The sequence below is a fragment of the Balaenoptera ricei genome, chromosome 17 (genome assembly GCF_028023285.1).
Source record: "Balaenoptera ricei isolate mBalRic1 chromosome 17, mBalRic1.hap2, whole genome shotgun sequence".
Taxonomy (NCBI): domain Eukaryota; kingdom Metazoa; phylum Chordata; class Mammalia; order Artiodactyla; family Balaenopteridae; genus Balaenoptera; species Balaenoptera ricei.
The window spans coordinates 33,402,850-33,428,122 of NC_082655.1; the positions used below are offsets into that span (position 1 = coordinate 33,402,850).

A 25,273-nucleotide genomic window follows, 5' to 3' on the forward strand; every position below is an offset into this window, starting at 1 on the left:
TCGTGGGCTCTAGAGCGCAGGCTCAGTAGTTGTGGCACACGGTCTTAGTTGCTCCGTGGCATGTGGGATCTTCCTGGACCAGGGCTTGAACCCATGTCCCCTGCATTGGCAGGCAGATTCTTAACTACTGCGCCACCAGGGAAGCCCCTAAAGTCTGTTTCTTGTAGATAGTGTATTGTTCGGTTTTCAGTTACTACCAATCTGAAAATCTGTGCCTTGAGGTGTTTAGACAATTATATTTAACATGATTATCAATATGGTTAGGTTTGTCCATCAATCTTGCTCTGTTTTCTACTTGTCTGACGTATTTTTTCCTTTTCTCCCTTTTTCTGTCTTTTGACTGAGTATATTTTGTATTCCACTTTATCTCCTTTGTTGATCTATTAGCTATAATTCTTTGTTTTGTCATTTAAGGGTTTATAATACACATCTTTAACCTATCATAGTCCCTCTTCAAACAGTACTACACCACTTCAAATATAATGAAAGAGCTTTGCAATAGTGTACTTCTATGTTTCCCATCCCAAATGTTATGCCATTGTTGTCATATATTTTATTTCACATATGGTATGAACTCCAAAATACATTATTATTGTTTTTATTTAAACAATTATCTTCTAAAGATTTTTAAGTAACAAGAAGAAAGGATTATATATTTACCCATGTATTTATCACTGCCATTGTTCTTCATTTCTTGTGTAGATACATATATCTATCTGGTATAATTTTCCTTCTGCCTAGAGGACTCTGCTTATCATTTCCTACAATGCAGTTATGCTGGTGATGAATTTTTTCAGCATTTGTATGTCTGAAAAGGTATTTTTGCCTTCATTTTTAAAAGATTTTCACTGGGTATAAAATACTGGTTGATGGCTTATTTATGTTTTTAAATCTCTTAGTACTTTAAAGACATTTGCTTCATTCTCATCTCTCTTACATTGTTTCCAACAAGAAATCTGCTGTCATCTTTATCTTTGTAAGCATGTCTATATATAAACATGTCTTTTTTCTCTGGCTGATTTTAAGATTGCTTCTCTATTACTTATTTTATGAAACTGGATTATGATATGCCTTAGTGTAGTTTTCTTCATGTTTCTTGTGTTTGGAGTTTGTAGACCTTCTCAGAGCTAAAGATTTGTAGTTTTATGAAATCTGAAAAAATTCTGGCAATCATTTCTTTACATTTTTCTTTGTACTCTGCATGCTCTCCTCCCCCTTCCAGGACATGTATATTAACTGCTTGATATTGTCCCTTAGTTCATGATTCTCTTTCACTTTTTAAATTATTTTATTCATTTTTTTATTCTGTGTTTCAATTTGGATCATTTCTATTGGTTTGTCTTCAAATCCACTAATCTTTTCTTCTTCAATACCTCAAATTCCATTATCCCCATCAAGTGCATTTTTCATTTCCAATATTATAATTCTCATCTCATTTTAGCATTAGATCATTTTAGCATTTATTTTCATATATTACATATTTCTACTTAACTTTTAAAATTATATGGAATACAATTATAGTAACTTTTTTAATGTTCTTGCCTGCTCATTCTAATATCTGTGTCACTTCTGGATTGGTGTCCAGTGTCTGATTACTTTCTCACTATTGATTGTGCTTTCCTGCTGTTTTGCCTGGTTATTTTTGACTGAATGCCAAACATTGTGACTTTAATTTTGTTGGGTGCTGGATATTTTTGTATTCCTATAAATCTTCTTGAACTTTGTTCTGGGAGGCAATTAAGTTACTTGGAAACAGGCTGATCCTTTCAGGTCTTGTTTTTTTGATTTGTTATTCTGTCTGAGAGCAGTACCCAGTTTAGCATTGATTATTCCCCACTGCTGAGGCAAGACTTTCCAAAATACTCTACCCAGAGTTCCAGGAATCTTGAGGTTTTCTAGTCTGGCTGCTGGGAACAGACACTATTCTTGTTCCTGTGTGAATGCAGGCCAGTGTTTCTCTAATCATTTTGGATGATTCTTTCCCTGGCCTCGAGCAGTTTCTTCACATGCATGTCCCAATCATTCCTCCACTGAATACACAAGAATTACCATCTGTAGATCTCCAGGATATCTTGCTGTTCAGCTCTCTCCTCTCTGGTACTCTTTCTAGAAAACTCCAGCTGCCTTGGTCTCCCCATACCCTCAGAACTGTCTCCTCAACTCAGGAAGACCTCTGGGCTCTGCCTATACTCCTCTCCCTTGCAACATCCTGGAAACTCTCAAAGCAGTATGCTAAGGCAATTATAAGGTTCGCTTTATTTCCCATTTCTCAGGTATTATTCTCCTTTGTTGCCTGATGCCCAATTTCTTAAAAACAATTGTTTCAAATAGTTTGTCTATTTTTACAGATGTTTCAGGAAAAAAGGTAAATCGAGGCCTTATTATTCCATCTATATATATAGCAGAAGTCTTAAACATATATTTTAATTATTACTTTTACTTTAAAATAATCAAATGCTCACAAAGATACTTGGAAGATCAACAGTAACAGACAATAAAGAAATGATGGTTATTACCAAACTGTTAACTATTCATTATACAAGTTTTAACTTGCTTTAAAACTTTACACTTTAGATCTAAGATAATCGATTTATATTGTATTACTCTCTTGTCATCACTTACACCTGGTAGCATTTTTCACCATCTAACAAAATGCACTGAGATGTAATTTAGTCACATGACTTTTTTGTTTTCCACTCTTGTCTAATTAAAATTCCAGACAAAATCATAATGTAGTCTCTCAGTACTTTCATTGTGTCATTATTTAAGCAGTAAAATGCAGAAGTAAATACTTAAGAATCTGTAATGCCTATAAAATATTGATTGTAGTGATGCTTCTTAAAAATGCTTCATAGTCCATTAACAGCAGGTAACTCTGTTACTTTTTCCTATCACTTTTAAACTTTTGTTTCACAATAGAATAAGGAAGTAGGGAAAATAGAGTAAGAAATATTACATAGTAATACAATTACAAGATCACAGTGAAAATGTTCTTAGTGAAGATTTAACCTAATATTGCCAATATATTCAATTTTAAATATGAATCATGGTGAAATTATTTGACCATGTGGTAACAAGTAATATCTATACTGAAATTCGATAAATATTTGTTGAATAAACTGATTATAATAATGAGTTTAATATGAATGAATACAATCCTCTACTAATTGAACACAATACTATCAATTATAGGAGAGGAAGAAAAAATGGAAGAGAATGCTTCCAAGTTTATACCATGGCAGAAGACCATAAAATACAACATAACAAATAATTTTAGACCTGGAGGTCTTTTCAAGATCTTGGAGAATGCCTTTCCTATTTCAGAGATGAGAAAAGTGAACACAAAGATATACATCTACAAATGCTAACAGTAAAGGGAAGAAGTTAGAACAGGACCTATATCTTCTAACTTCCAGTTTTTGTATCTCTTCCACCATACAAATTAGCAATAATATTTCTTACTTTTTAACTTCTCCCAACATTCCAGGAAGTACTAAATAAATAAATAGTAAAATGTTACATAAAAGAAAAAACAATTAGCTGTTTCCTAAATTTCACTAATTTTCAACTATGGAAAATATGAGCATCCAACTTTTAAATAATTCCAAATGTATAAAACATCAACTCAATGTTCTAAAACAGTTTTACTTTGGTTTTTCTGTAATTTTTAAACAAAATAATATTGTTTTAAAAATGGCTATTTCACCCACCCTCCTCTAAATCCCATCTTAGATCCTCTAACCCAGTGGTTCACAACCCTCTTCCACGCCAAAGCCTCTTTGTAAAACAAATTCTTTGTAACATCCCCTTTACTACCCTGAAAAGGAAATCCAGAGAAAAAAATGTCCTAAGAATTTACATAATTTTTAAGACACATATATGTTCCTAACTCTATAATAAAAGGGAAAATAAATAATTTATAAAAAATAAAATATATTTAAATAAGTAAATGCTCAGGCACAACAACCCAAGATGTCATAATAAAGGAGTCAGATACTTACACCTACATGAATGTGGTCAACCTGTGCCCCACTCAGTAAATGTGTCAAAACAACATACTCAAATGTGGAACAATGTTGCCTCTAAGAACCACAAAGGTCCACTAAGTGTTATGCCTCTTAGTGACAGAGCTACAAAGGACAACTGCCACTGAGCTATTAAAGGACACTGGTGTTTCCCTCCCTAATATATCTCTAGATGCCTTTGTGCTTTGCTACTGGTCTCCACTAGTAAGTAGTATTGGCATCACTTGGGAGCTTGTTAGACACACAGATTCTCGGGTACTACCTCAGACCTATCAAATTCAAATCTATATTTTAATAAGATCGTCAGGTTATATGGATGTAAATTAAAGACTGAGAAAACACTGGGCACTCCTGGGGGAAATAGTAAGGGAGAGGGTAAACAAACTGCACATAACAAAAAAAGTGGTTATTTCAATACGTATTTTGAAATTTAAAAAAATATATTTGAAAATCTCTAACAATATTTTGTACCTAAGTTGATAATAAACATTTGCCATTTTTATGAATAAATGAATTAAGTAAATACTCATTAACTCAAAGCTAAGGTCTAGAGCCAACTTGGTATTCATTCACTCAGTAAATACTAAAGGTCTATGTGTAAAGCACCGTGCTAAGATCTGTGAGAGAAGTAAAAAGTCATAAAACAGGTCAAAACCACTGCAGTATATAGTTAAAGATTAAACTAAAGCTCCTAGAAAGAAGGAAATGTAACACACTTTTCTCTCAAACATACTTCTAGGTCCATAGATTTAAATTTAATTAAACCAAAGTTTCTCTTTTTGAGGCCACTGGTTTCTGAATGGTATTGAAGAACAAATTACTAAGAATACTTTAAACTGGAGTTATATTTTTTGTGAGATGCTCCATTTTACTGTCCAAGTCAAATACTGCTGAAAGACCCACTGTGGTAAGAAAGGAGAAAAACATGGGGCGAGAGAGAGAGACAGGGACAGAGAGAGAGAGAGAGAGAGAGAGGAGCGGGAGGTAAGGCTAACAAGAAAACAGGCTTAACTGAAGTAATTTAAATAGTAACAAAAGAAAATGAGCAAAGAAAGGAGAAATTTCAACACCACTTAGAGAACTAACTACTTACTCTCTTGGGCAAGAAAAGGCAAACTTTTTTTGTAAAGGGTCATAAAGTAAATATTTTAGGCTATGAAGGCCATATAACATGGTCTCTTGCAGCTACTCAACTCTTATAACTACAATAGTAGCTGAAAGCAGCCATAGATAATAAGTAAACTAATAGATGTGACTGTGTTCCAATAAAACTCTGTTTACAAAAGACAGATGGCACAGATTTGGTGCCAGGGATGTAATTTGCTGATCCCTTGCTCTAGGGGAAAGAATTCAAAAGGTTCAAAGATACATGCCTAATAAATTAATATAGAATCTGCATTTAAAAAATAACAAACCATAGGCTCTTTCTTGCTGTTGATAAGGGGAATTATATTACTCTTGAAGGGAAAGTACTTTCCAAATAAAACTTTATACAAATTATAACCAATTCCATTTTCTAGGCATAACTACCAAATCTGATATTAAACTCTAACTTCTTCCCTGACTAAAAGTAATTCTTATTAACAAAAGAAGCTATTGGTCTGACTTGTATGAGGTTCAGAAAGCAAGGATATAATTACAGGATACACTGAGTCATTAAAGTGTGCATTTACTAGTTATAGCTGTCAAAGGCACCAGGCAAAAGAAAAAAAGGAACTACTACACCTTGCTTCCCCATAATGGGTCAGATTCTACTGTTTATTCAGGCTAGTAGTTTGTCACTGAAAGAAGCATTAAGAGATAATATTGAAAGAAATATATTTGTTCTTATTACCACCTTCTTCAAAGATTAGAGATATGCTTCTAGCTTCCCTACAATGATGAATTAATTAGTCGTAAATTTGTTGGATTTATTTTTAACATCCGTAACCTCCTGACAACATGCACTCCAAAACTTACTAATCGATTATGTGACCCAGTGTTTTAGTATTTCCTTTTTTCTTCCCAAACCAACCTCTCTAAAGTCCAAAGGAAACTATCTCATGCAGCTATCTAGTTTTTGCAGGAGTCTGCTCCCATTATCCATTTTATTATCATTCATTCATTTAAAATCCTATCTCCATTGGTTATCATCTATTTTTTTCACCCAAGCTCATATACCTTGACCATTTCACTTGCCATTTTACAAGTTTTCTTGATTTCTGTCTCAACCCACGTTGCCGTATCCTTCACTGTTCCCCAGATAGTAATGTTTTCTTACTGTATTTTTAATATTCTGCCTGAGTGCTTTCTCTGGCACAGGAGCATGCTTGAGCAATGAGTTCTAGAGAGTTAACAACCCCAGGAACAGCCCTAGACCAATAGCAAAGGAAACTTATGGATAAATACCCCCAGCCTCCTTGCCCATTATATGGGATAACTTTGAGGTCATAATACCGGGTCTCCCAAAAGTCCCAGTAAGATTAAGACACAGCTGCTAAAAGAGGTTACCTGTTCTTGAATGCATCCAATATTGTATTCTTTCTCTTAACTGGATCATTTCCCACTTCCCTACAGGTAGTGCCTGGGATTGCCTTCCATATAAACTGCCTGCTCTCAAATCTTCGTGTGCTTAAGGTGGTCCTCAATCTAAGATGGTCCTCTAACCTTAAAATTCCTGGGTTCCTGAGATTTTGCCCTGAGACGAGTTCATAGCACGCCAGCCATGAAATCACCAACTGTTTTGCCCAAAGGTAGGATTACATTGTTTCACTTTTGCTAGTTTTCAAAAGATCTGGCACAGCCATCATTGTATTATTCTCCCAAGACACAGCAACACACCAGAGTGATGGCTTTAGCCACCCTCTAAAGTGACTCCCAGTTACCTTACCTGTTATAACTGAGTGCTCACGTAATAGGAGCGGGTGTGCCTCGCACCAAGCCGCGCACAGGAGAGGCTGGGACTATGGTGTGGGGTGGGGCACGGACGCAGGGGTGCGGTCCAGTCGGTAGCTGGCCTCGCTCGGGTTCTTCGGGCTCAGCTGAGCCCCTCCCCCAACCCTGCATACCTGAAGGCTCACAGCCCTCCAGTTCTTGGCCAACACTCCCCTCGTTTGGGTTTGGGGCTTGAGCTTTTCCATCCCCAGCACCTGGCAGGGTGTTGGGCCAGGGAAGCCTGATCAAGTGGCCCACAGCGGCTGGAGGGCAGCACCACCACGCCCAGCGCCGGACCTCAGGCCAGCAGCCAGAGCCCAGGCTCCGCAGAAAGGCAGGTAAGGGCTGTCGCTGTGTAAATGGGCGGGGGTCAGTTGCCCTCAAGTTGGAGGAGGGTCTACATCACAAAACCTAACTCAACTTTTGTTACTAAGGGACTCGTGTTGAGCAAAATCTGATGTTAACTTTAAAGGAGAGATTTGTTCTTCGCCTTCAAATTGTAATAGGGGCGGGGCGGGCGGGCAGCCCTTAGCATCCCACCCTTAATACCTGGCCAGCGCATGGCCGTTAGCACGAGGCCCTTAGAACAGTGGTTAGAGGTCCCGCTCTACCAGCAGTCAGCCTCGCAGCGATCCTCTGGGCAGAAATTGCCGTGAGCGGTGGATCGTGGCCTTCTTCCCAGGCCCTCCAGGGCTCGAGGCCCTCCGGCCTCCGGGCTGGTGGGTGAGCTGGGGGGCCCAGGACAGGCTGAGGGCTGTGTCCTGCAAAGCTCCAGAGCCTTTGCCATGGCCGCCCACTGGCTGGGCCCAGGCCTTGACCTAATGGCGGCGGCAGTCTCCATGGGTCCCAGTCAACGGAGGCCTCAGCACCTGGAGTATACGGACACTGCCACTAAGGTAACAGCTTCAATCAGCTTCAGTCTGTCCATTCAAGTTTTGAAAATTGGTACAGCTTAGATCAGTTGTCTACCCCCCTAAGAGGTGGCCGGATGTCAGGGGTAAGTTGCAAGAACACTGCACATCATTAGTTCAGGTCCACCTCTGCGGTTGAGGCTCTTCTCAAAGAAGGACAATTGTTGTGAGCTGGGAATTCACCTGACGGGTATTTGCTACAAGTGATTCGCTCCAGTTAAAGTGAAAAGCCTGAGGGCCAGCTGGGTCCTGGGCACTTGGCTCCCTCAGTGATGATGGCTGGGCAGGGTCTGATAACCCGGCCCTGAGGGCACCACCAGCTGAGATCTGCCTCTTCAGCCGGGCCTGGGCACTGGCAGGAGGACCCAGACTGGGTGCTGGACGAACGCTCCCAGGCCGGGTAACGGCCCGCGCAGGGACCCCCTCCTCTTAGCCAGGGCCTGGACCCTGGAGGGGGAAACTGGAGCATTGGGACCTTGCCCTTTCTTGTCAGAACAGGGAAGAACATTCATTTTGGTGGAGGTTTACAGGAACATCGTTATGTGACCATGACCTGACCTCAAGAACAAAGGTTCTGACACCAAGAAGTTTGACAACTAACTACACCCCTCCCTCACATTTCCTATAAAAGGGTTTTGCTGAAAGCTTACAGGGAGTTCGGGGTTTGGGGGGCCTGAGCCGCCCATCTCCTTGCATGGCCCTGCAATATACCTTTCTCTGCTCCAAACTCTGATGTTTTGGTATTTTTTGGTCTCACTGTGCGTCAGGCACACAGACTTGCGTTTGATAACGCTCAGAACCCACCATCCTATAAGTACAGTTTAGATCTGTTTTTCCACAGAATGCATGACTTTCTACTTGTTCACATGTAAACGTATCTGCCAATTCTAGATAACAAACATAGTGTAAACCAGATTTTGTTTTTAATTTTCAATTTAAACAGAGGAATGTGGTATAGAAAAATAATCTTCCCAAGAAAACTTTTCATTCTCCCCCTTCCAAAAGTAGGAACTCTAAGAACCATAAACACTGTTTTAAAAAGTCTAACCCTTTGAACATGGAGAAGCCCACAGACCTGAGCCAAAAGAGTAAATAACAGAGTTAGCCCATGGAAAATCAAACTCACGAAACTCTTCCATCAATATTTACCTGCTTGGAAGACCACTTCATCCGTCAACCCGAGGTAGAACCTTTGGAGACATCCTTAATCTTCCCCATTCTCTTAATTCCTCTTCCAGTTAGTCCCATCAATAGAACCTCTCCAAAGTGTCTTTAAAAAAAACATCTCTTCTTCATTCCCCTTGCTCTTATGCCAGTTTGTCTTTCCTGTGACCATAACCTCCTATCTAGGTTCCCTGTTTCATTTCACTTCTTTATTCTGGAAAAACCTGGCACTCCCACATCAAACTTAAGACTGTTCAAACCTATAATAGCTCAAGTCCTGAACATCACTTTCAGCATTTCTATAAAACATATGGACATTTAAATTATATTTAGACAACACATTTGTTGCCTAAACATTTCATGTATTTTTATTTCTGTTTGGAATGAAGATTAAAAATAATGTTTACCTAAAGATTAAGCAAAATGTTTACCTGTCTGAAGCTACGTCACTGGCAATTTGGTGCTTCACTCCTGACCCATTTTTAATAGAATCCTGTCTTGTGAGGCCATGAGATCGACTTTTCTCCACTGCAGGTACAGATAAGTCACCTGAGGGTCCTTGGAACTGGGCCTGCTCATGCAGTTTTGCTTTCTTCTCCTGAGGCGCCTCCTCATTCCGCAGTCCTCGGAGAACCTTTTGATCAGGTTGCTGTGGTGTATTAGATCCACTATTATAAAACCATGCTCCTGATTTAGTGAGGATTTCTTGTTGTTTTCGGCACAAATTACATACCCACATAACCTGCACACGAATATACAGGGAAAAGAAATTAGTGTTTCCAAAAGTTAAAAGCAAATAAAAATAGAGACAACAACTCAAGCTAACAAAAAAAGTACATGGTTATCCTTTCTGAAGTTAAAATGTAATCCTGATTAACTGCTATTGTTAATTAAATCACATATCTTTTAATTTTGTCAACAGACAAAATTGACAATATTTACTGGCAGTAGAAACACCAAACTAGAATGTGAAATTACTAGTTGTTTATTTGTATTCTTTAATTGCTTTTTATTTAAATTAGGGGCATAGTATAATAGACAGAAAATGGAGTTTGAGGTTAGAAAAACTTGGGTTTAAATACCAGCTGCAAGACTGGAAAATTGGCAACCTTCAACAAGGTACTGAACCTTCATAGCTATAAAACTTAGTTTCCTTAATGATAAAATAGAGAAATAGGTATAATAATATTCATTCCCTTATATTGTTTTGAGGATTGAAATAATTTATATAAAATGTCTGGCACAATGCCTAGTATATGTTGGACTTCAATAGATTACCTACTAATATTAGGTTAATCTTCTATCATCAACTATATTACAGTTTCTTGAAGGGGCTTTTATTTCTTTTGAGTAGCTCCTAATGACTAAAATAAAGCTAGGAACATTGCTGATCCTCAGTAGAAACCTATTAATTGCTCATAACTTTAGTAGGACACTTAACATAAAATGTACCATTTTAACCATTTTTAAGTGCACAGTTCAGTAGTATTAAGTATATTCACATTGCTGTGAAACAGATCTACAAAATGTTCATCTTGCAAAATTCAAAGTCTATATCCATTAAACAGCAAATCCCCTTTTCTCCCTCCCCCCATCCCCTGGTAACCACCATTCTACACTTGATTTTTTAATAGATATGTTTTTCAGACTCCAGGAATCTAAGAATATTAAAACTAACATCTGTTTGACCAGAAAACCTTCGCCTTCTTCTGAAAAATATTTTTCAATTAGAAAAAAAATCATACATTCATGAAATAAAAGGTAAGTTAATATTTCAAGTGTTTTTTATGTTTTATGTCAAATATTGAATCTTACACAGCTCTCCAGATTGCTAAACATTTCCTCATAGTTTAAATAAATTATAAGATAGATAATTGCAGTAAAAGAAAACGTCAACATGGTATTTTCAACTGATACAAGAATGCTTTTGTAAAATACCATTTAAAATTTTTGCTTAACTTCTCATTATTCCCAGTTCACATTATTTGTATAGTTTATATCATACAACACTGTACTTGATCATTTTTTTATTTTGTTCTCTCTTCAAATTGTATATACATTTCTCTTTTCTCCAACTCAATTGAAAGCTTACTGGGGGCAAGGTTTATATCTTCTATTTGCATAATAAGACCTTATAAATTATAGAACAGTAAGACCTTCTAAATGTTTGTTAACTTGAATTCTTTTGAAGTCTTTCTGGGGGATGTATTATAATAAAATTTTTTATACTATTACATTAAGATTTATGTTTCATCCATTTCCAAAAGAATTAGTCAGCAATAACATCAACTTTTGTGACTATCTTATTTTTAAAAGTAAATAAGAAAGTATTTTTCATATTAAAATACCAAAATCTCACTCAGATTTTTAAAAAATACATCATAGTTCAAATTTCTTTTGGTTTGAATACATACAAAATATAAATATATCTAACTCATCAATCGTCTCAAAAATCAAATTTCAACCAAGATCTTCAGCCTTTCAATGCCATCTTGTGGCAATTGTAGGTATTGCAGATCTCTTTTAAAAGTGAAAGGCGCACTAAATATCTTCCTCATCTGTTGACACCCAATAGATATTAATATAAGATAAATGACTGTAAGGTGTGAAAGATGATGTCTGACTCTCTATGTATTAATACCCTTCCCATTCTCTCTGGGCTATATCCACATAGCCTCTTTTTTGGACTAGATCCTATGTTCCCTCCTAAACTGCTGGCTTCTAGTAATCCTTATATCCTAACAACAAATTACCCTTCTCTTACTATCTCCTCCTACTCTTGGATTAAGAGCTTATTAATCTTTAAAGCTTAGGAAGCCTAAATTCACTCACTTAAATTAGTACAGGGACTGACACTTCCAGTTGAAACCCTTTACACACATTGCAACTTGTAAATTGATGATACTGCAGGATGCCTTACAAACACATACACATGCTATGAGATGACTTTTCACTAATTGGCTGTGAAATAACTAACATCTATTAGAGGTAAAGTCTGTGTCCGTGGAAAAAAATTTAACTAATTTGGGAATAAAATAGCAGGACTTTTGTTAATGGAACACTTTAACCAATTAAGTTAACCAGCAAATGTATCTTATGATGAATGCTGTTAAAAATATCTTAGAAATATACATGCCTGCAAATCACCATTTACAGGTGATAGGTTACCTCTAATAGGTTACCTCTAATAACCTCTAATAGGTTACCTCTAATAGGTTAGAGCCTATTAGTTTGGCTGGTCATCATTTATCAAAAAACATCTAGGCCCTAAGAATACAAAGACATAGAGGATTCAAAATTATAAGATATTATTACTTTCAGTTCTAAATATGCCAATATTTGGGACTTCCCTGGTGGTCCAGTGGTTAGGACTTCGCCTTCCAATGCAGGGGGTGTGGGTTTGATCCCTGGTCGGGGAGCTAAGATCCCACATGCCTCATGGCCAAAAAACCAAAACATAAAACAGAAGCAATATTGTAACAAATTCAATAAGGACTTAAAAAAATTGGTCCACAGGGCTTCCCTGGTGGCACAGTGGTTAAGAATCCACCTGTCAATGCAGGGGACACAGGTTCAAGCCCTGGTCCGGGAAGATCCCACATGTGTGGAGCAACTAAGCCCACGTGCCACAACTACTGAGCCTATGCTCTACAGCCCGCGAGCCACAACTACTGAAGCCCGCGCGCCTAGAGCTTGTGCTCCACAACAAGAGAAACCACCGCAATGAGAAGCCCACACACCACAACGAAGAGTAGCCCCCGCTCTCTGCAACTAGAGAAAGCCCGTGTACAACAACAAAGACCCAACACAGCCAAAAATAAATTATTTTTTTTTTAAAAATGGTCCACAAACAAAAAATGCCAATATTTTCAAAGTAATACAGCAATATAAGAGATGGAACACTAGTGACCCAAATTTGTCACTTATTATCGTATGTTCCATTCCACAGACATCCTTGTTGGGGTTAAAAAGGAAAAAAAAAAACACTAAGGAAAATAGGAATATCTCTTTAAAACCATAAAAATGGTAAATGTAATAGCTAAACTGCATAGTCAAAAACAAAATTATGTTAAGTGCATACAGTAACTAAAAGGAGTTTAAAGCTCTGAAAACTCTGATTTTCATCTAAATAGGGATAATAAATAATAGAGTAATTCAGAGAAGGGAAGGATTACTGGTTAGAGGCTGGTGCTAATGAGACCACAGGCAAAGCTCATAAGACCAGCTAACTCTGCACAGAATAAAAGAATTTACTAGACTCCAGTCTAATCAGACTACACTCTATTGCTAACCAACAATGCTTATAAATGTGTGCATTTGTCAGAAAAGAGTGTAAATTGATCAGTTTAACCCTATCACATGACTAGAAAACTGTGGAAGATGCTAGCTAGCTATTAAACTTACTTCCTTTCTCTCTTAGAAAACTACATTTCCCAATCTCCCTTGTAGTTAGAGATGGCCATGATCATACGACTGTGTTCTGGCCAATGGATTATAAGCGAAATGATGTGTGCCATTTCCATGACCATTAAAAACTCTCATATGCTACTGTCATGCTCTTCATTCAAGACCCTGGGGGGTAAAGGAACCACAAAAAAAAAAAAGGAACCTGGGAATCTGCATGAGTACTTGGAAAGGAGCCCTCTGATAATCAGCCACACCAGTGTGGACTTCACATTGGTGAGAAATAAACTTCTATTATGTTGAGCTACAGAAACTTTTTAAGTTTTATCGTTTGTAGTTGATATCATTTCCTAACTAATTCAAATCTTTTTAAAGTACATGTTCTACTGAATGTGTCACCAGGAGAATCTTTGTATGTGGAGAACAATGCATTACTAAAACTGGCATATAAATGTGCTTCAGTGTTGTTCTGGACCCAGCTTTCACTGAGTCCTAAGAACTGGTTGTGCACATTTCTTCTCAGCTCTGCATTCGATGAAGTAACCTGGATTACTTGAAAGTAGCCATGGTGAATGTTTTTAGAATATGAAAGTTGGAAAATGCCACAGATCAGGGCTTTTTCTTACAGAGAGCCTGTTGTTAACATTTATCAGCACACCACTGAATATAATGTATCTCGTATAGTCTACTAAATGATTAATACTACATTTAGTATTAGAAGATAAACTTGGATGAAGCTGTAATTTACCATAAAATTAATTCAGACCATAAAATTCCCATTTATTTATAGATGGACAAATAACTATTAACATTAATTCATTAATTATTTATTCACTCATACAATATTCACTAAATGCCTAGTGTATGCCAGGCACTATGCTAAGAGCTGGTGAATACAGCTCAGCAGCCATAGATTTTGCTGTGGAGTTTACAGTATAGTGGGGGAGACAATAAGCAAATAATTGCACAAATACTGTTTACTTACAACTGTGATAAATGCTACAAAAGGAATACAGTCACACCATAAATCCCTGATGCTTCCTCTCCCCTGGCCCAGGCTGTGTTTGGAAAAAATGAAGAATGCAGAGATTTGCAAAAGGCTTAGAAATCCAGAAAGGTCAACTACAGCATTAACCTAGTGTTCCCATCATCAGATCTATGGTGTTTCTGTCCCTCAAAAGGCAGAATTCAGCAGCACTGTGGGCTACTAACCTACAAGCCCTTCCCCAGCACTATCATGGTGGATTTGGAAAGTTGAAGTACCAGCGCATATCCTAGAGCAGCGATCCCCTTTTCGGCACCAGGGACCGGTTTATGGAAGACAATTTTTCCACTGACAGGGCAGGGGCGGGGGGGGGGGATGGTTCAGGCGGTAATGCGAGCGATGGGGAGCGATGGGGAGCGGCAGATGTAGCTTCGCTCGCTCGCCCATCGCTCACTTTCTGCTGTGCGGCCTGATTCCTAACAGGCCACGGACCTGGGGGTTGGGACCCCTGGCTTAGGGAACACACTTGAAAAACCTTAACCCTCTAAGATAGGGGTCCCCAAGCCGTCCGCGACCTGTTAGTAACCGGGTCGCACAGCAGGAGGTGAGCGGCGGGAGAGTGAGCGAAGCTTCATCTGCTGCTCCCCATCACTCGCATTACTGCCTGAACCATCCCCCCCGCCCCCGTGTGTGGAAGAGTTTTCTTCCACGAAAATGGTCCCTGGTACCAAAGAGGTTGGGGACCGCTGCCCTAAGCAATTAAGGGATCAATGTAATTTCTATATAATAGGCTTCTAGATTACAAAACAAATATCAGAAAATTTCCTTCATCTGATACCCCAAGACAAGCAGCAAGACTTTCCCAGATTCCTCATGAACCACAAGCATGGCATCTCTAGCTACAGTCATATTTGTAAGCTGATACAAGAGAGTTCAATGGTGTCATCCCTAAGTCCCTCAGGAGACAGCAGCAGTACAGAAGAAACTTTAACTTGGAACATCTCCAAGTCTTAGGTGGCTATTGTTGCGGCTTTGAAAAATTACTCACAGAGAAACTTGTTTATTTCTCTATTTTTGATCTGATTTTTCCTCAACAGCATACTAGCCAGATTTCTTTTAAAGCCACCTACTAAATTTTTGTCTGCTAAATAGCTCCTTTGGATAAATTCTCTATGTCTGATATTACTTCACCTTTCCCTGCTGTTTTCCGAGAAGGTATCTGGGTGTCCCATGGGGCTTCTGCTGCTGAAATCTGCAGCTCATCTAACTCACAGTCTGGTACTACTCTATTTAGACAGGACTGTGCTCCACTGTTGACTTGATCTCACTTCAGCTCCCAAGGCACTGCTGGTTCCTCTTAGTCTCAGAACAATCCTCCATTCAGCCATGGCCCAAGCTACCTGTACTGCAGTCTCTTCTGCAAAGTGATCTCATCCCTCAACCCTCACCATCGGGGGAGTGTCACGACAGGGACATGCAGCTACTTTTGTGTCCTCCATGCTTTCCAGAACTATCCTGGTACTAACGATAGTTCTGGAAAGCTAATGCTGGCAGGGCATCCAGAAGGATGATCGCTTCCGAGAACCTCAAATAATAAGAAGGGTAAGAGCTGCCCTTTGACTGAACCAATATGTATCCTCATCCTGAGCAAAGCCTAGAAAGAATAGACTAGAACATACCTCTGATCACCTACTAGCCTTACCTCTGTCTTTCTCCTTCCTCATAATATACGGAAATAGAAGGGGCAGGCTCTTCCTAGACTTCCCTTTTCTGTATACCTGACACTCTCCCCAAGAACCCTCAGTCTTGGACTAATGATCTCCAGGCTTCCCTTAACCCATCTGTTGCTTTCATGGCAAAAAGGAAAAAAGAAGCCAGCTTACTGATAAAATAATCTAAACTGGGAGGCACTTCAAATATACTATACCTATTACACTGTGATCTGAATACTGTCAGCTATGTTCAGAGATTAATATTCGCCTCAGAGATTAATATTCGCCTAAGTACAAAGTATGAACCAGATCCACAGAGAGCTTCAAGTTTCTGATAAAACAGCTGATTCCTCTGCTCTGGGCAGGAGTTGTGGGGTGGGAGGCTGCACAGCACAGAAAAGTAACCTAGTCTTTTAAAAGACAGAAAATGAAAGACAATTAAGTTGAAAATATAATCATTTATTGTTTTGCCATGCAGTCAATATTACTGAAAATTTGGGGTATCTGCACTGTTTATCAAAACAAAACACACAATTGCCAAAAAATGCAATTTTAATTTATACTTAAAACCTCAGAGAAATTATAGAGAATTAAAAATTACAGTGATCTCTACCACTCTACCTAAACTTAAACCTTTACACCTCTTTCCTTAAACTCTACTTTTATTTCTGTATATTGGTTTGTCTTATGTCATGATATAAATCTTACTTTTAACATCTTTCAGCTAAAATAGACATTGCTTGTACAGAAAGATTTTTGTTTCTGCTTCCAGAATTTTAGCTTATGGAAAAATAGAAATAAATAAATTAAATCAAGTTAAATTAAAACAAAAGAGAAATGATGGCAGATAAGCAGAGCTGAAGCCTCGGGGCCACTGTGCCCCCAGCCAAAAAGCAGGCACCAATAGCTGAGAGCATAGCTCTTTTGGGATAAAAGAACTAAATGTGCCCTATATAAAATGAAAATCTGGAGTCAGGTTTACTTATTGATGCCCAGGTCCTTCTTCACTAATAAAAGGAGCTGGAAAATGCTATAGAAAGCTGCCTCAACCTACAGATTACACATAGCTGTGGGTTCAGAAAAGTGGGACACAGTCTTATAACAAGACGCTGAACAAAGCCAACCATGACCTTGGTTTGTATGTATGAATTTGCAAGATCATTAATTTAAAATACCACTAATATATTAATTTGCAAGATGACTAAATATCAAGATGGAAACAAGATCCCAGCTCACTCCTAAAGACCGGGTTCTGGATTGGAGAGCCCAGATACTGCATGAAGGCAATCACAAAATTGTTAATAAGGAAGGGATAAGCTCAGGGGAAAGGCAGAAGGGAGGGAAAGAGGAGGACAGAGAGAAGAGGAAGAAGCTACAGTGAAAACTTTTTTAAAAAAATCATCTCACAAAAACAAAAGAAAAAAAAAAATGAGGTCTAAATGGTTTTACATTTGACTCCTACCGAACACTGGAAAAACAGATAATCCCAAACTTTTTCAAACTATTATAGAAAGGGGGAAAAAAAAAAAAAGGTAAGGTCCCCAGTGCAATTTATAAGACTAGAAAGATTTTAATGGCAAAATCAGAAAAGGGCAGTAATTCGTTTCCTATGGCTGCTGTAACAAATTACCACAAACTGGTAGTCTAAAACAACAGAAATATATTCTCTCACAGTTCTGAAGACCAGAAGTCTGAATTCAAATTCAGTATCAATGGGCCAAAATCAAGGTATCAACAGGGCCACGCTCATTCAAGAGGCTCTAGAGGAAATCAGTTCTTTGCCTCTTCTGGCAGTCAGCTTCTGATGGCTACCAGCATTCTTTGGCTTGTGGCCACGTCAATCCAATCTTCAGGGACAGTATCTTCAGATCTCTCTCTGCTACATCCTCACATCACCTTCTCTGTGTGTGTGTGTAATCCCCCTCTTATAAGGATACAAATGATTATATTAAGGACCCAGGCAGATAATCTTCCCATCTCAAGATTCTTACATAATGACATCTGCAAAGATTGTTTGTTTGTTTGTTTGTTTTGCTATATAAGGTTATTCACAGGTTCAGGGATTAGGGCATGGATATTTTTTTGAGGGGCCATTTTCAGCCTATCACAGACAATATAAAAGTAGAATTATAGGCCAATAGCACAAATAAAAATGGATGCATTGATCTTAAAATCAAATGCTAAATTTCATACAGCAAATATATATGATAAAGAGCAAAAAGAACCTATCATGACAAAGGGAAGACTATAACAAGAACAGTTTAATATTAGAAAATATACCAATGTAATTCACCACATTAATAGATTAAAATAGAAAAAAAGTGATCATATTGATATGGAAAAACCATTCAGCATTCATAAAATGTAAGACTCATTCATGTGAAAATAAAATCTAGCAAACAAAAAATAGAAAAGCAATGCTTAAGCCTGATAAAGGGTATCTACAAAAACTTATATCCTATTTTATACTTAAAGATGAAAAGTAAGAGCATTTCCCTTAAAGTCAGGAATGAGCTAAAGATCCCAAGTATCATCACTTCTATTCAACACTGTCCTGGAGGCACTAGCTTATTAGTAAATCTCACACACACGAGACAAGAAGAAGGATGAAATAAAACTGTCCTTCTCTAAACACTATATGATTGTGAATACCATTTGATTATGACACAAAAATCCAAGAAAATCTACAGACAACATATTAGAAGTAATAAGAGAGCTCCATAAGTTTCCTAGATCAAAGATGGACAAAGATAAGCAGCATTTCAGTACACCACTAATAACCAATCATAAGCATTTAATAAAAAAATTTTAAAGATACCTGTTTCAAAGAAAATTAGTATACAAGAGTCTAAAAGAAGACTTACATAAATGGAAAGATATACTCTGTTGCAATGAGAAGACCAAATACCACCAGGATGTCAGTCTCCCGAATTAAATCTATAACGTTCAGTGCAATTTTAATCAGACTCCTACCATGTTTTTCATAGAATTTATCAAGCTAATTCTGAAATGAATATGGAAGAACCAAAGATAAGAAAATCTAGATAATTCTGAAGATAAGTAACAATTTAAGGTGGACTTGCTCTACTTATTATAAAGTGACAAATTAAGACAGTGTGGTATCAGTAGAGAAGTGGTAAATAGAACATGGAGCATCCTAGAGGCTCTAGAAACAGACTCTCACATATGCCAGTGATCACATTACAAATCAGTGGAGAAAGGACGCACTATTAAATTAATATAGCCAAGACAACTGGTTGTCCATAATGGGGGAAAAAATAGATTCACACCTCACACCATATACAAAAAGCTGTTCCAAATGGATTAAACACTGAAACATGAAAGACAAAACTTCCAAACTTTTAGAACAAATGTCAAGAAGCAAAATATCTGTAACTCAAATACAAAAAGCACAAACTAAAATTTACTATATTAAAATGTTTAAACATTTTTGAATAGTAATATAATATGATAAAGTAAAAGAAGAAACCACAACCTGAGAGAGGTTTTACTGCAATGTATACAGTTTATAAAGGATATGCATTCAGAATATATGAGGAACTTCCATAGTTCAATAAGAAAAAGACAAACATCACAGCAGAATAATAGGTCAAGAAATGAATATACAGTTCCACAGAGAAACCCAACTGGACAATAAACAAATAAAAAGGAGCTTAATCTCACCAGTGAAAAATTACAAATTTTTAAAAATTAGTTACTATTTCACTCCCATTAGTTTGACAACATTTAAAAGTCTGACAATAACAAGCATTTCAGAGGAAGTAGACGAGCCAGTACTCAGAAACATTCCTCCCAGGACTGCAAAACAGTTTGGAGATCCACTGTGCAATATCTAGTGAAACTGAAAATGGCTACTTATATACTCTATGATCCAGAAATGTTACTTCTACCCTAGAGAAATTACAAGAAGACATGAACAGGGATGTTCATTGAGCACTACCTCTATTAGGAAAAAATATTAGATAACCTAAATCAGCAGATAAACTAGCATATTCATGCAGAAGAATTATATTCAGCAGTCAAATGAGTGAATTAGATTTAGATGAATCTAAATTTTGAGATAACTGTCAAAATATAGAGTTAAAGAAAGCAAGTTTCAGGAAAATATGTACAGTATGATCCATAATAACCTTGTAAAAACCTTGTAAAAAAATACTATATATGGTTTAGCAGTGTTTAGGTATTAAGTTAAACTATACAAATAAAAACATGTAGAATGATAAGTATTCGAGATAACTGCTCTATATCTAAAAAAAACAAAGAAAAATACCCCAAAAATGGCAAAATGTTAAGATTTGTATAACTGCTCGGTAGTCTCTAAACTTCCCGACATGTTTGAAATATTTCAAAATGAAAAAGGGAGAACCAGTTAAGGTTAATTGGACTAGTGAAAACATTTACTGATATTCATAATCACACTAAAAGGAAATGTGTATTTACCATAAATATATTAGTTAACTGAGAACTAATTACTGAATTTTCATACAAATATAATTTTTAAAATACAATACAGCTTACTTCCAGGGTTTTGTTTTGTTTTTTATGGAGAGGTGTGAGTGAAGGAGTCAGATTACATAAAAGGTAACCAATTAGCTGTACATGTTTTGTAGTGTTCTTTTCTAGTTTTCTTTTCATCAAAGCACTTGAATCATTTTATAAACTCCCTGTTCTAAATTAAATTTTATCCAAAAAACTAGGGAAGTGGTTGTCAAAGTAAATTAGTCACTGAGGAGAATTTAATTGTACATTGATTATTATCAGAATAAGTAGCTGTTGCCTTCATAATAAATATTTGACTTTTAAATCTTATTTTAATTCAGAATTGCATTTTAAATTTAAATTTCTCTAAGTGTTTTTAAAAGAAAAGACAATTCTTAAAGCAGTAGGTATATCCAGCAATTCTAAGGGAAGTAAACATTTCTGCAGTTATTAAGTTTTCCCACTAGTCTGTGCTATAGCACTTTGTTCAATATGGACTACTGGCTTCTTTGCATATTAGCACTACCTTGTTAACCTACTTTTTTCCCTAAAAATAAATTAAATTTCAGTTAAAAATATAGTAACTTTAATAAAATTAAAAAGTGAGTTGAAAGAGTATCATTATTCTACATTATAAAATGTGATGGTATTAATTAGAATAATTATTTTCCATTGCGTGTTAACTTACTCAAAAATTCAATAGAGTACCAATGTACTATCAGTTGACAGTTTTCTTTTCCAACATATATAACTTAAAAGTTATGCTTATAAATTATAGAACTATAAAGTCATTTCAATAAATTTAAAGTAAAATTATGGCTTAAATTGGAGAAAGCAAGTTTAATTTTTCTTAAAATATAAAGCATATTCACTTAGGTTTCATTTAAAATGGAGAACAGAACATAATTTCTGAAGAGGACATCTTATAAAGGGAGAGGCCAGAACATAATTACATGAAGGTTAGAAAATGATGCTTTATCCAAATTGAAAAGAATCAGAGGTGTGAAACTAGAGGAAATAGTAACAAATCACTAACAAAACATTGGTGGTATGGAAATCACTAGAACACTCTCGGGAAAGAGAAATTTTTAAGGAAAAGGCATTAATTCAGAGAAGAAAAGTTCTTTAAAACTTTAAGATTAATGGATAAAACTATATGAGATCCTTGCAAGTAAATTTCCAGAAGCCATGCACTACTATATGGACTTCGTTTTGCAAATTGTGCTTCTTGCTCCTGTAACTGCTAAAAGGCAATAACATCACTAATCATGCAGTCATCTGATCTACTTCAAAGCACAGTTCAATGTAAGGCAAGTCCAACTTGGCCCACCCAAGGGAGATTTACTATATGAAAGATAAACTGTATCACAACTCTATCACAGCACAAAATTAAAAGCACTGACTTTTATCTAGTTTCAGTGCATTTGTATTTTGATTCATCTCAAACTTAACGAAGCCAAAACTGAATTCCAGACCTTCACCCCCAAACTGCTCCATCCACAGTCTTACTCATAGCAGTTAATGGCAATTCTGCATCCTCCCAATTTGCCTCGGGCCAAAAATCTTGGAATAATCTTTTTCTCTCATACCCCACATACATTCAACTAGAAAATCTTTTTGATTCTACTTTTAAAATATATCTACAGAGATGACATCTCACCACCTTCAGCACAACCACCCTAATCTAAGTCACCACCATTGCCTGACTAAATTATTGCAATATCCTCATAACTGGTCTCCTAGATGCCACTCTTTTCTCACTCTCATTAATCTATCCCAACAAAACCATCAAAGTAAACTCTTCAAAATGCTTTAAAATGTAAGTCACGTCATGTCACTTTTTTTTGGTCAGAATCTTTTCATACTCCCCATTTTGCTCAGAATAAATGCCAAAGTCCTTACAGAAGGTCCTCTGCAATCCAGAGATCCAGAAGGTCCTCTGCAATCTCACTGTCTAACTTTGTGTCTCACTATTCTCATCCACTTGTTCTGCTCCAGCCACACTGACTTCCTTGCTATTCTTCCAACATGTCAAGCATGCCCCTACCACAGGACCTTTGTATTTGCTATTACCTCAATCTAAACTGCTTTTCCCCTAAATATCGGCAATGTTAGCTCGCTCATCTTTTTCAAGTTTTTCAAGTTGCTGCTCAACCGTCATTTTTCAAGACCATCCAAATTAAAATTCCATCACCCAAAATTAAGTATCTAGATTTTCATTTTCTCCAGGGCACTTACACCTTCTAATATTTATTTATCTCATTTGTTGTGTGCATCTCCTAATTAGAATATACTCCCCAGAAAGATAAGAGGTGTTTGTCTATTTTAGTTCACTGCTATATCCCAAGTACCTAGAAAACACCAAGACATGTTCAATGAATGAGTGAATTAATATATTAACGATAAGTATGTAATAGTTATACATTACTTTCTTTAAAGTCTGTTTGCCTAGCAAATTTCTATAATCCAAATACCATGGACCTCAAGAAATTGTCTTTAAGGAAAAAATAAAATAACATTTAAGAATTTCCCAAATACAAGTATTATTATGAAATATATTTTTTCTGATCAAAAGTCAAAATGCACGAAGTATTTTAAGATTATTTTACATGTATTAAAATTGCTTAAATATTTAAACGAAAGTAAAATATGTATAGCTTACCTTAGAGGTTTCCAGACTTGTTCAATCAATGTCCTACTTTTGATCTAACCCAACTGATTTCAGAATACTACTCGGTTTTTTATTGTGGGTGACAGAGAGATCACATTTAATTATGGGTGTGTGTTTGTTTGTTTGTTTTGGAGGTGATGGATATGTTTATCACCTCAATCTAGGTGATGATTTCACGGGTGTATGCATATGTTCAAAGCCATCAAATTGTATACATTAAATATGTGCTGCTTTTGTATAACAACTGTCCCGCAAAAAAGCTGTTACAAAAATTTAAAAACAAAATTGTGGGAACTGCATTGGATAAGTTGAGAATAGCAAAATGATGTACTAGACCCATGCTTCTCAAACTGTAATGTGCATTCCAATCGCCAGGGGAACTTGTAAAATGCAGATTCTGATTCCCAAGTCTGGGGGCAGAGAGGCAAGGATTCTGAATTTTTAACAACATCCCAGGGGATGCTGCTTCTCCTGGTCTGCAGACCACACTTCGCACAGACTGGACTGGGCGTCAAACTCTAGGCTCTAGCCACAACCCTGGTGCTACTACTAATAACACCACCACCACCACCACTACCACTGCCACTGCTATGCTACTAACAACAACAACAGCAACGAACAGAACTTTCTGAGTTCTCACTATCTTCTAGACACTCGTCTAATTCTTGCATATTTGTTATCTCATTTAGTCTACACCTTAGTTATGGATGAAGAAACTGAAGATTGAAAAGGTTAAGTCACATAGAAAAGGTCTTCCAGCCGATAAGTAATACAGCCAGAATTCAAACCCCAGCCGCTTATGACCTAGGACATTAGATTTTTTTGCATGAAGTCCATCCTAAGTCTCATGTTGCAGATTATTTTGGCACTCCTTGGTTCACATCCGATTTCAGCCATGCCTATGGACAGTGGTGGCAGCAAATGAACTCAAAAGAACTTCACACGCCCTGTGATAGATATAATGTTTTTTTAAAACAGAAAATAATAAGTGCTGGTGAAGATGTAGAGATATTGTAACCTTTGTACATTCATGGTACACATAAAAAATGGTACAGTCTCTGTGGAAAAGTTTGGCAGTTCTTTAAAGATTAAAAAATAGAATTACCATATGACCTAGCAATTTCATTACTAAGTAATACCCAAGATAATTGAAAATATATGTTCACATAATTTGTAAGAATATGGTCCTAACAGCATTATTCATAATACCCAAAAAGTATAAACAACCTAGATGTCCGTCAGTTGGTGAGCAAATGTACAACATATGATAAATCCATGCAATGGGATATTATTAAACCATAAAGAGGAATGAAGTACTAATTCTTGCTACAGCACAGATACCTTAAAAGCATCATACTAAATGAAAGAAGCCAGACGCAAAAGGCCACATATTGCATAAATCCATTTATATACAATGTCCAGAATAGGCAAATCTATAGAGGAAAAAAAGTGGATTACTGGTTTCCTGGGTGTTGGGTGAGATGGGAGTGATTGCTAATGGACGCAGGGCTTCTTTTCAGGGTGATGAAAATGTTCTGGAATTAGGTAATGGTGACAGTTGCACAACATGTGAATATATTAAAAGCCACTTGAAAATGGTGAATGTTATGTTATATGAATTATAGCTCAATTTAAAAATTTTTAATACTTCTGCAGAAAATCTCAGGCCAAAATGGTTTTTCCTGTTTTGGGTTTCTCCACAATCAGATCCTGAGCCAAAGATTTGAATGCAAAGTAGTTTGTTTACTTGAAAAATGATACCAAGAAGTACAGTGAAAGAGTGGGGAAGTAAAACATGGAAGGAAAAAAAACCAATAAACAGTCAATTAAAGAGTACATTATTTCTGGAGGCAAATGGAGCTTAGTCTTGATGGAACCCTCTTAGAATCATCTCACTAAGAGGCAAGGAGGCTGGGGTATTTATCTACTAGCTCACTGGCACTTCTGTGCCTGTCCTTCATGTTAAGCCTATTCCTTTGGCCATAAAA

General features: G+C 36.8%; 1 protein-coding gene across 22 annotated transcripts in view; it reads right to left on the bottom strand.

Annotated features, from left to right (window-relative positions):
- Positions 1–25,273, bottom strand: part of RIMS2 (regulating synaptic membrane exocytosis 2) — a 597,264-nt gene that overhangs the window by 382,974 nt on the left and 189,017 nt on the right. For all 22 annotated transcript variants that reach the window (XM_059902177.1, XM_059902158.1, XM_059902168.1 and 19 more), the window contains one exon: positions 9,445–9,755. In XM_059902177.1, coding sequence (XP_059758160.1) covers positions 9,445–9,755 — 311 coding nt within the window. The remainder of the gene's footprint in view (positions 1–9,444; positions 9,756–25,273) is intronic.